Genomic DNA, 13904 nt, shown 5'->3' on the forward strand with positions numbered 1-13904 from the left:
AAGCTGAATAAGATGATATCTGATATAAATGATCCAATGTCTTATTCCAGAAAAACTTGTGTTTTTTAATTAAAATAATTCCAAAAAAGTACATTGACTCTCAAGGTGTTAGTAAAAGCCAATTTATTCAAATATCACTAAATAAAAATGTCCTCCGGCGTGAATACAGTCAGTTATATCAGTCCACCAGTCAGATATGTATTCTGTACCTATATTAGATTTAAATAGGAGCCAACACATAAAACGATAGGCACATACAATCATGGCAGAAAGTGTTGGCACCCTTGAAATTGTTCCAGAAAATGAAGTATCTCCGAAAATGTTTCCAATTACACATGTTTTGTTAGACACATGATTATTGTGTGGCTCATTTTGGGGGGTATTGTGTAAAATGATGTCCAATTTGCCTTTTTTCTCAGTTTTTTTATGTTGTTCCGATACACACAAAGGAAATAACCATGTGTATAACAAAACATGTACGGTAATTGAAATTCTTTTCTGAGAGAAATACTTCGCTTTCTGGAACAATTTCAAGGGTGCCAACACTTTAGATAAGGACTGTATGTATCCAAATAATTACTGGATCCCGCAACACATTATCCCAGATTAAAAATCCATTCAAAAATATATATCACCAGTCCTGGTCTGCATGAACCCCACTGGTATAGATCGGGGCGCCATATGCAACAAGATGAATATTGCACATTTAGAAGCATCTAGTCCAAGGGGACGAGTCCCAGAGGCGTAGCTAGAGCTTTTGCCGCCCGGGGCTGTTCCCGAGTTTGGCGCCCCCCCCCGGCTCAATACCAATACACACAAAGGTTACCAAAAACGGTTTTCCTGTTTTGTAGAACTTAAACTGGGCCTAATGGTGTCACCCCCACATGCCACACCTGTGACTTAATACCACCACACCATGACCAGGCCACATAGTGACCGAATAATACTACATACAAGGGACAAATACCACAACACCATTTCCAGACCACATATTACCACCACATAGTGACTGAATACTACAATACTGATCAGTAATAAAAAAAAACCCACAATACTATCACCATAAGTGCCAGTATTCACAGGAGATCTGTACTTAGTATGCAGTGTCTGTGTAGAGGTAATACAGAGATCACTGGTGACATTATACACAGGAGCTCTATATAGTATACAGTGTATAGTGTCAGTGTATAGGTAACACTGACTCACCAGTGACGTCTCTAGGTGAAGTCCTTCATCTTTCAGCCAGCACAGACCGCCATCATTCCTTCCAGCCAGGACTCGTTTCTGCAGGAAATAACACAGTTATCTCGAGCTCCGCTTGCAGAACACATTACTTAATTTTTCACAACTTCTACATTACATCACATGAAGAAAAAAAGGTGATATAGTGTCACTCTGCACAGTAACAGGACCGCCCCCCCATTTAAAACAGTATACTCAAAAAATAAAATAAATACATCACTGCAGTAATAATATCCCTTAATTAGCCCCTATGGTAATAATATTCCCTGGCCCCGTTTCTCATTCCTGGCTCCAGCCATATGTTCTCGCATCCTGCCCTCATGAGTATCCATTCTACCCCATATGATCTCCACATCCTGCCCCACCAGCCTCCATCGTATCCGTCCTGCCCCATGATCCAATCCTGCCCCGTGTCTCCAATCATGCCCCGTATCTACATTCTGCCCATGCCTCAAGTCCTGCCCCCAGTGTGTCCAGCATATTACCCCCATGTTGTCCAGCAATCTGCCCCAGTGTGTCCAGCATATTACCCCCAGTGTGTCCAGCAATCTGCCCCAGTATGTCCAGCACTGCCCCCAGTGTGTCCAGCCTTTCCCCAGTGTGTCCAGCAGTCTGCCCCAGTGTGTCCAGCATATTACCCCCAGTGTCCAGCATTGCCCCAGTGTGTCCAGCAATCTGCCCCAGTGTGTCCAGAAGTCTGCCCCAGGGTCTCCAGCATTGCCTCAATGTGTCCAGAAATCTGCCCCAGGGTCTCCAGTATTGCCCCAGTGTGTCCAGCAATCTGCCCCATGGTCTCCTGTATTGCCCCAGTGTGTCCAGCATTCTGCCCCATGGTCTCCAGTATTGCCCCGGTGTATCCAGCAATCTGCCCCATGGTCTCCTGTATTGCCCCAGTGTGTCCAGCATTCTGCCCCATGGTCTCCAGTATTGCCCCAGTGTGTCCAGCATTCTGCCACATTGTCTCCTGTATTGCCCCAGTGTGTCCAGCAATCTGCCCCATGGTCTCCAGTACTGCCCCAGTGTGTCCAGCAATCTGCCCCATGGTCTCCAGTATTGCCCCAGTGTGTCCAGCATTGCCCCAGCCCCAGACAGTCAGACATAAAGAAAAAAAAAAAAAAGTAAAATCCTCACCTCTCCCGTTCCTAGCGCAGGTCCGGTGCAGTCAGCGTCTCTCCGGCTCTGCGACGCTCAGGACAGAGAGGCAGAGCGGCGCGCACAGTAGTGACGTCATCGCGCCCTCTGCTCTGAGACGTCGCAGAATCAGAGGAGGCTGCAGCTGCCGGCGCCGCAGGAACCAGGAGAGGTGAGTATAGAGCGGGGGGCGGAGTCCGGTGGTGGGGGGAGCTGGCCCTGGTCGTGGCGGCGGACGGCGCCGCCCGAAGATTTAAAGGGGCGTCTTTTTTTTTTTTTTTTTTTTTTTCTTCTGCAGCGCCGGCCGCCCCCAGCATTGTGCCGCCCGGGGCGGACCGCCCCCCCCGCACCCCCCTTCCTACGCCACTGACGAGTCCGCTGTAACATGGGTACAGAAATGTAATGTCCACATCAGAGTGTTGGATTGATATAATTCATGGTATATAATAATGATTGTGTATTGTTAAATGTTTTTTATAGCGTTGATAAACACCAGTGTATTAAAATAAGAGACAGTATATTTTTACATGAATATATATAAATCTGTATAAGTTCAGTAAGGTGCTATGAATTTAGCCAATGACTAGCGAGATGTGTTAAATATATTATGCCATGTGCAGGATTGTAATAAGTCCGTTTTCTGTTCTTTTTTGCATTTAGCAATTCTAATGATAAATCATCTCCCAAATATATATATCTTATTAGGTTTCAAAGAGAAGTGTGACCTACAGTCAGAGGGAGAAGATGATAGCAGAGGCTAGGCGCCAAGAATTTATTCGGGAGGACCAAATTAAGAAACTGAACCAAGAACAGCAGATGGAAGCATGCTTGAAGAGCGAGGAACGTGTGGAAAAAAAACGCTTTCTGAGGAGACTTCAGGATGAAGAACAGGAGAGGAGGATGGAGGAAACGCTCCAGCAGGTAAGAGCTGTGAAGTTCTTTGCTGGCATAAAGACATAGGCCCTGATTCATTAAAACCGGCATTGTTCACATTGGTCTTCATGAAATGTGCTGGAATCAGATGCTGATGATCCATGAAGAGGCATACACCTCTTCATGGATCAGGAACAATGGACAAGTGGTGTCCACCTCGGTGTGCACCCGCTACAAATCCAACTCCAGTCCTTGCTGGAATAAGATTTGTGTCTTAGCAAATGTTGCTCATCATGAGTGGCGGTCACCATGCCCCCATTTCGCCTCAGCTTTGCCTGTTGCGGCTGGGTGAAAATGGTGTGAGAACATCAAAAGGAGCCAAATTTTAGCACAGCTTTGAGTTGCGCCAAAATGTTGAGACTTTTCAAAGCTTTTTACGCCATATTACTGGCATAAAGGCTTTAATAAATCAAGGCCACAGGGTGCACAGACCAAACATTGTCACCAAGACTGCCCTAGAACCGAGTCAAGGATTCCCCAAAACAAGATTAGGAGAAGCCCAAAGCAAGATATCATAATATGTCCAAGCACCCTCTGTCCAAAAGGATTAGCAAGAATAGATGACTAATGGACAAGCATTTATTAAACGTGGTTGTCCCGGAGACATACAGTACCAGTCAAATGTTTGGACACACCTAGTCATGCAGTGGTTTTCCCTTTTCTTATTGGAATATCCATATTGTAGATTAAGACCAAAAGCAGCAAAAGAGTAAAGAAACACAAGGGGGATTTATCCCTTCGCACTCCATGACGCTTATATCCATCATGCAGGTGTATCGAGTGGGCTCAGCAAGTCAGAAGCTGCCTCAAATCTGATTGCTGCCGTCTCTGACAACATCATAAAAATGGCGCTATACCATTGGGGACGCCCCCGTTCAGGCAGTGACTCCCCCCATTCTCAATTCAATCATAATTTTTACTATATTCTACAATACAGAAGTATTTGCTAGCATTGCCTTTTTTTGGTTTCAGCACCTCCCCCCCAAAAATTCAGTACACAGTAATCAAAGTATTGTGTGTACCCCAAAATAGAAGTGAAATAATATACAGTTCTGCAAACAACAATAAAAGCAGGCTTTCATAGAGCTCCATTGACTGAAAACAAATCGGTCTCGGAAAATGACTACAGAAGGCAATTTTTCCTTTTGCAAATAAAAATAATACGGAAATTAATTTTGGTTACACTGTAATTGTACTGACCTGAAGAATCATGATGTCAAGTCATTTGTACTATGCAACGAACGATGTAATTCAAAACTACAATTTATTCTGCAAAAAAAAAAAACATACTCTTATATGGCTATGTCAATGAAAAAGTAAAAAAGGTATGGGTTTTCAAAGAAGGAAAAAATGAAGGCACAGAAATGAAAACTGGATTTGTCCTTAAAGCAACACTTCAAAGCTCTGTTTTTTTGCAGCGTTGGAGTGGTGCTTTAAATGTAAGCCCCCTTACCCCAGTTCTCACCTTCCAGCGGCTGCAGTCCAGTGGCGCCATCTTGTGCCCATAACTTTTAACTGGCCGGAAGTTAGAATTGAAGTCACAGGAGCTGAATGTAAGTCTATTAGCGGCAGAACGAGGCTATCATAGACTTGTATTGAAAAGTGACCTCCATCGCGCTCCATGAAACACTGGAGCTACTGGAAGGTCACTTTTTGCCAGAGACCGATGGGAGCGTCGCTGGAAAAGGATGAAGGTTACATTAAAAGGCACCACTCCAGCGGTGCAATAGAAAAAAACCACTGGAGTGGTGCTTTAAGGGGTTATACAGGTGAGTAATGTTTTTTATTTTGTTTGTTTCTTTTCTGCTGTGGGAACTCATATTTTATCTCCTGCACAATCGTTTTAATTACTCTAAAGGCTAAGCAGTGTTTTTTCCATAATAATCCATAAATTGCCCCCTTCTGTGATAGAGCCCTCTACAGCTGCCCACGCCTATTACCTTTATCACCTGCGCATGCCACAGAAGATGACTTTTGTCACTTTTACAGTAGGGATGATAAACTAATTTAATCTTTCTCAAAAAACGCTAGGCCTTTTCAGATTATAAAATGATTTAAAAATTTCTGTAGTAACCCCTTAGAATCACAGCCAGTTTTAGCCTCTATGATATAACCATTTTTTTTTAAATACTTTTTAATCATCATGTTTCAGGATTTTTATTTCTTCAGTGACACAGTCATACGAGGGCTTGTTTTTTCCAAGATTAGTTGTACTTGTCTTTGAATATATGTTTGTAAAAAAAAGAACAAACATTTTCTAGGAGGGGGCTCGCCATGTTCTGAGAGCCATAAGTTTTACAAATTTTCATCAGCAGAGCTGTATGAGAGCTTATTTTTTGCCTGACAAACTGTTTTTTTATTGGTACTACTATGTGGTACATGCAACTTCTTGACGCCACCATTGATTCCACACAATTTTTACGTTCAAAAAGTCAAATAGTGCTTCTTCTGAGCCCTGCTATGCGCCCAAACAGTGGCTATCCCCCATATATGAGGTATTAGCGTACTCAGGAGCAATTGCACAATAAATTTTGGGGTCCATTTGATATCCTTGTGAAAATAAAAAAATTGGTTCCAAAGTAATTTTTTTGTGAAAAAAGTAAAATGTTCATTTTTTTTCCTTCCACATTGCTTTACTTCTCGTGATGCACCTGAAGGGATAATAAACTTCTTGAATGTGGTTTTGCGCACCTTGAGAGGTGCAGTTTTTAGAAAGGTGTAATTTTGGGTATTTTCTGTCATATTGACCCCCAAACTCACTTCAAATGTGAGGTAGTCCCTAAAAAAAATGGCTTTGTAAATTTTGTTGTAAAAATGAGAAATCGCTGGTCAACTTTTAACCCTTAAAACTTCCTAACAAAAAAAATTATGTTTCCAAATTTGTGCTGATGTAAAGTTGACATGTGGGAAAAGTTATTCATTAACTATTTTGTGTGACACCACTCTCTGATTTAAGGGTACAAAAATTAAAAGTTTGAAAATTGCAACAGTTTCAAGATTTTTACCAAATTTCCATTTTTTTCATAAATAAATGCAAGTTATATCGAAGAAATTTTACCACTAACATAAAGTACAATATGTCACGAAAAACAGTGTGAGATTCAGTGGGATACGTTGAAGCGTTCTAGAGCTATAACTTCATAAAATGACAGTGGTTAGAATTGTAAAAATTGGCTTAGTCATTAAGTACCAAATTGGCTCTGTCACTAAGGGGTTAAAAAAGTCGTGTTTATAACAAAAAAAATCATTATTTTTATTTCTTAACCCCTTTACCCCCAAGGGTGGTTTGCACGTTAATGACCGGGCCAATTTTTACAATTCTGACCACTGTCCCTTTATGAGGTTATAACTCTGGAACGCTTCAACGGATCCCAGTGAATCTGACATTGTTTTCTCGTGACATATTGTACTTCATGACAATGAAATTGTTTGATAGTACCTGCGTTTATTTGTGAAAAAAACGGAAATTTGGTGAAAATTATGAAAATTTCGCAATTTTCCAACTTTGAATTTTTATGCAATTAAATCACAGAGATATGTCACACAAAATACTTAATAAGTAACATTTCCCACATGTCTACTTTACATCAGCAGTTCAGCACAATTTTGGAACCAACATTTTTTTTTGTTAGGGAGTTATAAGGGTGAAAAGTTGACCAGAAATTTCTCATTTTTACAACACCATTTTTTTTAGGGACCACATCTCATTTGAAGTCATTTTGAGGGGTCTATATGATAGAAAATACCCAAGTGTGACACCATTCTAAAAACTACACCCCTCAAGGTGCTCAAAACCACATTCAAGAAGTTTATTAACCCTTCTGGTGCTTCACAGGAATTTTTTGAATGTTTAAATAAAAATGAACATTTAACTTTTTTTCAAAAAATTTTTAATTCAGCTCCAATTTGTTTTATTTTACCAAGGGTAACAGGAGAAAATGGACCCCAAACATTGTTGTACAATTTGTCCTGAGTACGCCAATACCCCACATGTGGGGGTAAACCACTGTTTGGGCGCATGGCACAGCTCAGAAGCGAAGGAGCGCCATTTGACTTTTCAATGCAAAATTGACTGGAATTGAGATGGGACGCCATGTTTCGTATGGAGAGCCCCTGATGTGCCTAAACATTGAAACCCCCCACAAGTGACACCATTTTGGAAAGTAGACCCCCCTAAGGAACTTATCTAGAGGTGTGGTGAGCACTTTGACCCACCAAGTGCTTCACAGAAGTTTATAATGCAGAACCGTAAAAATAAAAAATCATATTTTTTCACAAAAATTATCTTTTCGCCCCCAATTTTTTATTTTTCCAAGGGTAAGAGAAGAAATTGGACCCCAAAAGTTGTTGTACAATTTGTCCTGAGTACGCTGATACCCCATATGTGGGGGTAAACCACTGTTTGGGCGGATGGGAGAGCTCGGAAAGGAAGGAGCGCCGTTTGACTTTTCAATGCAAAATTGACAGGAATTGAGATGAGACGCAATGTTGCGTTTGCAGAGCCCCTAATGTACCTAAATAGTAGAAACCCCTCACAAGTGACCCCATTTTGGAAAGTAGACCCCCTAAGGAACTTATCTAGATGTGTGGTGAGCGCTTTGACCCACCAAGGGCTTCACAGAAGTTTATAATGGAGAGCCGTAAAAATAAAACAAAAATTTTTTCCCACAAAAATTATTTTTTAGCCCCCAGTTTTGTATTTTCCCGAGGGTAACAGGAGAAATTGGACCCCAAAATCTGTTGTCCAATTTGTCCTGAGTGCGCTGATACCCCATATGTGGGGGGAAACCACTGTTTGGGCGCATGGGAGGGCTCGGAAGGGAAGGAGTGCCATTTGGAATGCAGACTTAGATGGAATGGTCTGCAGGCGTCACATTGCGTTTGCAGAACCCCTAATGTACCTAAACAGTAGAAACCCCCCACAAGTGACCCCATATTGGAAACTAGACCCCCCAGGGAACTTATCTAGATGTGTTGTGAGAACTTTGAACCCCCAAGTGTTTCACTACAGTTTATAACGCAGAGCCGTAAAAATAAAAAATCTTTTTTTTTCCCACAAAAATTATTTTTTAGCCCCCAGTTTTGTATTTTCCCAAGGGTAACAGGAGAAATTGGACCCCAACAGTTGTTGTCCTATTTGTCCTGAGTACGCTGATACCCCATATGTTGGGGTAAACCCCTGTTTGGGCACACGGGAGAGCTCGGAAGGGAAGAAGCACTGTTTTACTTTTTCAACGCAGAATTGGCTGGAATTGAGATCGGACGCCATGTCGCGTTTGGAGAGCCCCTGATGTGCCTAAACAGTGGAAACCCCCCAATTATAACTGAGACCCTAATCCAAACACACCCCTAACCCTAATTCCAACGGTAACCCTAACCACACCTCTAACCCTGACACACCCCTAACCCTAATCCCAACCCTATTCCAAACTGTAAATGTAATCTAAACCCCAACTGTAACTTTAGCCCCAACCCAAACTGTAGCCCTAGCCCTAATCCTAGCCCTAACCCTAGCCCTAACCCTAGCCCTAATGGGAAAATGGAAATAAATTTTTTTAATTTTTCCCTAACTAAGGGGGTGATGAAGGGGGGTTTGATTTACTTTTATAGTGGGTTTTTTAGCGGATTTTTATGATTGGCAGCCGTCACACACTGAAAGACGCTTTTTATTGCAAAAAATATTTTTTGCATTACCACATTTTGAGAGCTATAATTTTTCCATATTTTGGTCCACAGAGTCATGTGAGGTCTTGTTTTTTGCAGGACGAGTTGACGTTTTTATTGATAACATTTTCGGGCACGTGACATTTTTTGATCGCTTTTTATTCCGATTTTTGTGAGGCAGAATGACCAAAAACCAGCTATTCATGAATTTCTTTTGGGGGAGGCGTTTATACCGTTCCGCGTTTGGTAAAATTGATAAAGCAGTTTTATTCTTCGGGTCAGTACGATTACAGCGACACCTCATTTATATCATTTTTTTATGTTTTGGCGCTTTTATACGATAAAAACTATTTTATAGAAAAAATAATTATTTTTGCATCGCTTTATTCTCAGGACTATAACTTTTTTTATTTTTTTGCTGATGATGCGGTATGGCGTCTCGTTTTTTGCGGGACAAGATGACGTTTTCAGCGGTACCATGGTTATTTATATCTGTCTTTTTGATCGCGTGTTATTCCACTTTTTGTTCGGCGGTATGATAATAAAGCGTTGTTTTTTGCCTCTTTTTTTTTTTTTTTTTTTTCTTACGGTGTTTACTGAAGGGGTTAACTAGTGGACCAGTTTTATAGGTCGGGCCGTTACGGACGCGGCGATACTAAATATATGTACTTTTATTGTTTTTTTTTTATTTATTTAGATAAAGAAATGTATTTATGGGAATAATATTTTTATTTTTTTTTTATTATTTAGGAATATATATATATATATATTTTTTTTTTTTTACTTTGTCCCAGGGGGGGACATCACAGATCGGTGATCTGACAGTGTGCACAGAACTCTGTCAGATCACCGATCTGAGAGCAGTGCAGGCTGCTTCACAGTGCCTGCTCTGAGCAGGCTCTGTGAAGCCACCTCCCTCCCTGCAGGACCCGGATCCGCGGGCATCTTGGATTCGGGTCTGGAGCAGGCAGGGAGGGAGGTAAGACCCTCGCAGCAACGCGATCACATCGCGTTGCTGCGGGGGGCTCAGGGAAGCCCGCAGGGAGCCCCCTCCCTGCGTGATGCTTCCCTGCACCGCCGGCACATCGCGATCATCTTTGATCGCGGTGTGCCAGGGGTTAATGTGCCGGGGGCGGTCCGTGACTGCTCCTGGCACATAGTGCCAGATGTCAGCTGCGATAGGCAGCTGACACTCGGCCGCACTCCCCCCGTGAGCGCCGCCGATCGCGCTTGGACGTACTATCCCGTCCATGGTCATAGGGGCCCACCCCACCTCGACGGGATAGTACGTCCGATGTCAGAAAGGGGTTAAAGAGCACTTAACACAAAACAAAATTTAAAAAATAAGTCATTTTAGCTTACCTTTATAGAGGACCTATCACCTTGGTCAAAAGTGCCCCGTGGCCGACACTCAGCAAGTGAGCATTTCTGCTACACACAGGCGATCTGATCATCGCCTGTGTGTAGCAGAGGAGATCAAAGTGTTTCGGCTTCCTGTCTCCCATGGAGCGTATCAAAGCATGCATAAAGTAAAAAAAAAATGTTTTAAAAAATATAAAAAAAATAAAATATGAAAGTTCAAATCCCCCCCCTTTTGCCCCATTCAAAATAAAACAATTAAAAAAAATCAAATATACACATATTTGGTATTGCCGCTTTCAGAATCGCCCGATCTGTCAATATAATAAAAATGAACCCGATGGCTAAATGGCATTACATTTTTTTTGTCGCCGCTACATTGCAATAAAATAAGGGGCGATCAAACGATCGTATCAGCTTGGTGCTTAAAAAATAAGCCCTCACCCAGCCCCACAGCACGAAAAATGGAGACGCTACAAATTAACCTAGACATGTTTGGTGTCTGTGAACTCGTAATGAGCTGGAGAATCATAATGGTGGGTCAGTTTTAGCATTTAGTGAACATGGTGTAAAAAAAAAAAAAAACTGTGGAATTGCACTTTTTTTTGCAGTTTCACCGCTCTTGGAATTTTTTTCCCGTTTTCCGTTACACAATATATTAAAACCAATGTCATTCAAAAGTACAACTTGTCCTGCAAAAAACAAGCCCTCACATGGCCATATATAAAAGTTATGGCTCTGGGAAGAATGAGAGCAAAAAACACGGAAATTCAAAAACTGAAATACCCCTGGTCGTTAAGGGGTTAATTCCCCCACACGGTTTCAGAGATGTGAGCCTTTTTTCTCATGGTCTTTACTAGGGAAGAGCTGAGCTGTGGAAGTTCGATTCTGGTACCCGACTAAAACTTTATTCCAGAGGTCGGTTTGTGTACCGAACTTGAACCAGAACTCGAACTTTTGAGCTGCAAAAAAGAACCATATTCTCTTTCTCCGAGCATCGCAGTGGACATCCGGGAGAAGTCTGTGTTCGGCGTTAAGCACTGAACACTAATTATCTGGTAGGAACCCCGAACTTTTAAGTTTGGGTTCGCTCATCTCTAGTCTTTTTACCAAAGGGGAGTGGCTCACAGAAGTCTCTGGAGGGCCTGTCTTTAGGCTGCTTTGCATTTTTATCCTTTCAGTAATTCGCCCTTGTAAAAAAACATAAAAATTAGAACTAGATAAATAGTCCCATCTTTCTGCAACCATATGGCAGATTTAAAAAAAAAAACAAAAAAAACATGAATATTTAGAGGAGCAGTGGGGATTATTATAGGAGCAAAAACCGACCGCTTTTTACCAAGTGACAGGTCCTCTTTAAGTGAATAAGATTGAATTTCAAAATCAGACCCGACCCATGGACAAGTGCAGAATTGTGTCTTATAAAGTACTAGATGGTGGCCCGTTAGAATTGTGTCTTACAAAGTACTAGATGGTGGCCCGATTCTAACGCATCGGGTGTTCTAGAATATGCATGTCCACGTAGTATATTGCACAGCCACGTAGTATATTGCACAGCCACGTAGTATATTGCCCGGCCACGTAGTATATTGCCTAGTGACGTAGTATATTGCCCAGACACGTAGTAGATTGCCCAGCGACATAGTATATTGCACAACCCACGTAGTATATTGCCCAGCGACATAGTATATTGCACAGCCCACGTAGTATATTGCCCAGCAACATAGTGTATTGCACAGCCCACGTAGTATATTGCCCAGCGACATAGTATATTGCCCAGTGACGTAGTATATTGCACAGCCACGTAGTTTATTGCCCAGCCACATATTATATAGCAGAGCCACGTAGTGTATTGCCAAGCACAGAGCCACGTAGTACGGTATATTGCCCAGTCACGTAGTATATTGCCCAGCCACATAGTATATAGCAGAGCCACGTAGTATATTGCCCAGTCACGTAGTATATTGCCCAGCAGAGAGCCACGTAGTATAGAGACTTTAAAAAAAAAAATAAACATATACTCACCTATAGCCCGTTGAAGTCCTGCTATACTTACCATCCGCCGCCTTTCTCGCTCCTCGCCACGCTCCCTGGATTGCTCCATTGCAAGCGGCAGCTTGCAGTCCCAGGGCTGGTGTGAGCAGGACCTATGATGACGTCGCGGTCACATGACCGTGATGTCACGGCAGGTCCTTGTCGCACACCAGCCCTGGGACAGGACCGGAAGCTGCCGCTTGCAATGGAGCAATCCAGGGAGCGTGGCGAGGAGCGGGAAAGGCGGCAGAGGGTGAGTATAGCAGGTTTTTTTTTTTTAATTACTTTTAACATGACATATTTTTACTATTGATGCTGCCTAGGCAGCATCAATAGCAAATAGTTGGGGACACACAGGGTTAATAGCAGCGGTAACGGAGTGCGTTACACCGCGGGCCGTTACCGCTGCCATTAACCCTGTGTGAGCGGAGGGGATTACAGAGCGGGCGCCGAGCAGTGAGTACAGGGGAGTAGGGGAGGGACTAATCGGACTGTGGCCGTCGCTGATTGGTCGCAGCAGCCATGACAGGCAGCTGCCGAGACCAATCAGCGAACGAATAACCGTGACAGAAGGACAGACAGACGGAAGTGACCCTTAGACAATTATGTATAGAGATGATTTGTCATTCTAGAAAATCCATGGAAGTTGTAACTTATCGTAAGATACCTTTTCTTTGCTCTAAATGTAGTTTGAAGAAAGCAAACATCTTAAAGAGTTACAGCTTGAGCAAGAAGAGAGAATGGCGCAGGAGTTGGCAAGAATAAAGAATGAGCAACTTAAAGATGAGAAAATGAGGCAACAAATACGAGAGAACAGGTAACGGATACTGTTGCTCTAATAATAACCTATATTTGTAGTTACTTAAAGGGAACCTGTCAGCAAAAAAATGTATTAACCTTCAACCAATCTTCCATTTTAAATGCATGTGGTTGTCTGTTGGGAAGCGTGGTTGCAGGGCGAAAAGGAAGCTATGTTCTCCCTGTGGGCATTCACTCTGAATCAGTGGGGCAGGACAAGGCGCGCCAATCGCTGCTGTTAGAGGCAGAGGTAAGCTGTACAATATAGCAGCCATCTGCCCTCTGAAGCAGGCTCTGTTTCTGAGCCTTCTCCAAACTCAAGGGGCATTAAGGGGTTAAACTGACATGTCAGGAATGTTGACAACTCCTCTCTAATGGGGTTGTTCACACCCCACATTCTCCCAATCATATGTCAGCACTTCCATGGCCAAAAGTACACAGTGTACAGAGCCGGAGCAGCACAGCTCACTACACTGTATACTGGCCGTTGTTAAATACTGTAGCTCAGCTTCCATTCACTTAAATAGAAAATGAGCCACAATACTCAAACATTGGCACTAGGCAGTGTATGGAAACAGTTTGTGCCAGCTCCATAATTTGTGTACTTGTCGCCTTGGGACCTGCTAACAGCTGATTGGTGGGGGTTGTTGGGTGTCAAACCTGCTCGATCTGAAATTGATGAGACAGCGTGCTGTAGGGGCTAAAACACAGATTTCAGCGATTCCTCTCTTATCCAGCTCTGT

At 42.6% G+C, this 13904-nt stretch overlaps 1 protein-coding gene across 4 annotated transcripts in view; it reads left to right on the plus strand.

Annotated features, from left to right (window-relative positions):
• Positions 1–13904, plus strand: part of MNS1 (meiosis specific nuclear structural 1) — an 85081-nt gene that overhangs the window by 42591 nt on the left and 28586 nt on the right. For all 4 annotated transcript variants that reach the window (XM_069765943.1, XM_069765944.1, XM_069765941.1 and 1 more), the window contains exons 2-3: positions 3079–3294; positions 13053–13180. In XM_069765943.1, coding sequence (XP_069622044.1) covers positions 3118–3294; positions 13053–13180 — 305 coding nt within the window. In that variant the 5' untranslated portion in view covers positions 3079–3117. The remainder of the gene's footprint in view (positions 1–3078; positions 3295–13052; positions 13181–13904) is intronic.

The sequence above is a fragment of the Ranitomeya imitator genome, chromosome 4, assembly GCF_032444005.1.
Source record: "Ranitomeya imitator isolate aRanImi1 chromosome 4, aRanImi1.pri, whole genome shotgun sequence".
NCBI lineage: Eukaryota > Metazoa > Chordata > Amphibia > Anura > Dendrobatidae > Ranitomeya > Ranitomeya imitator.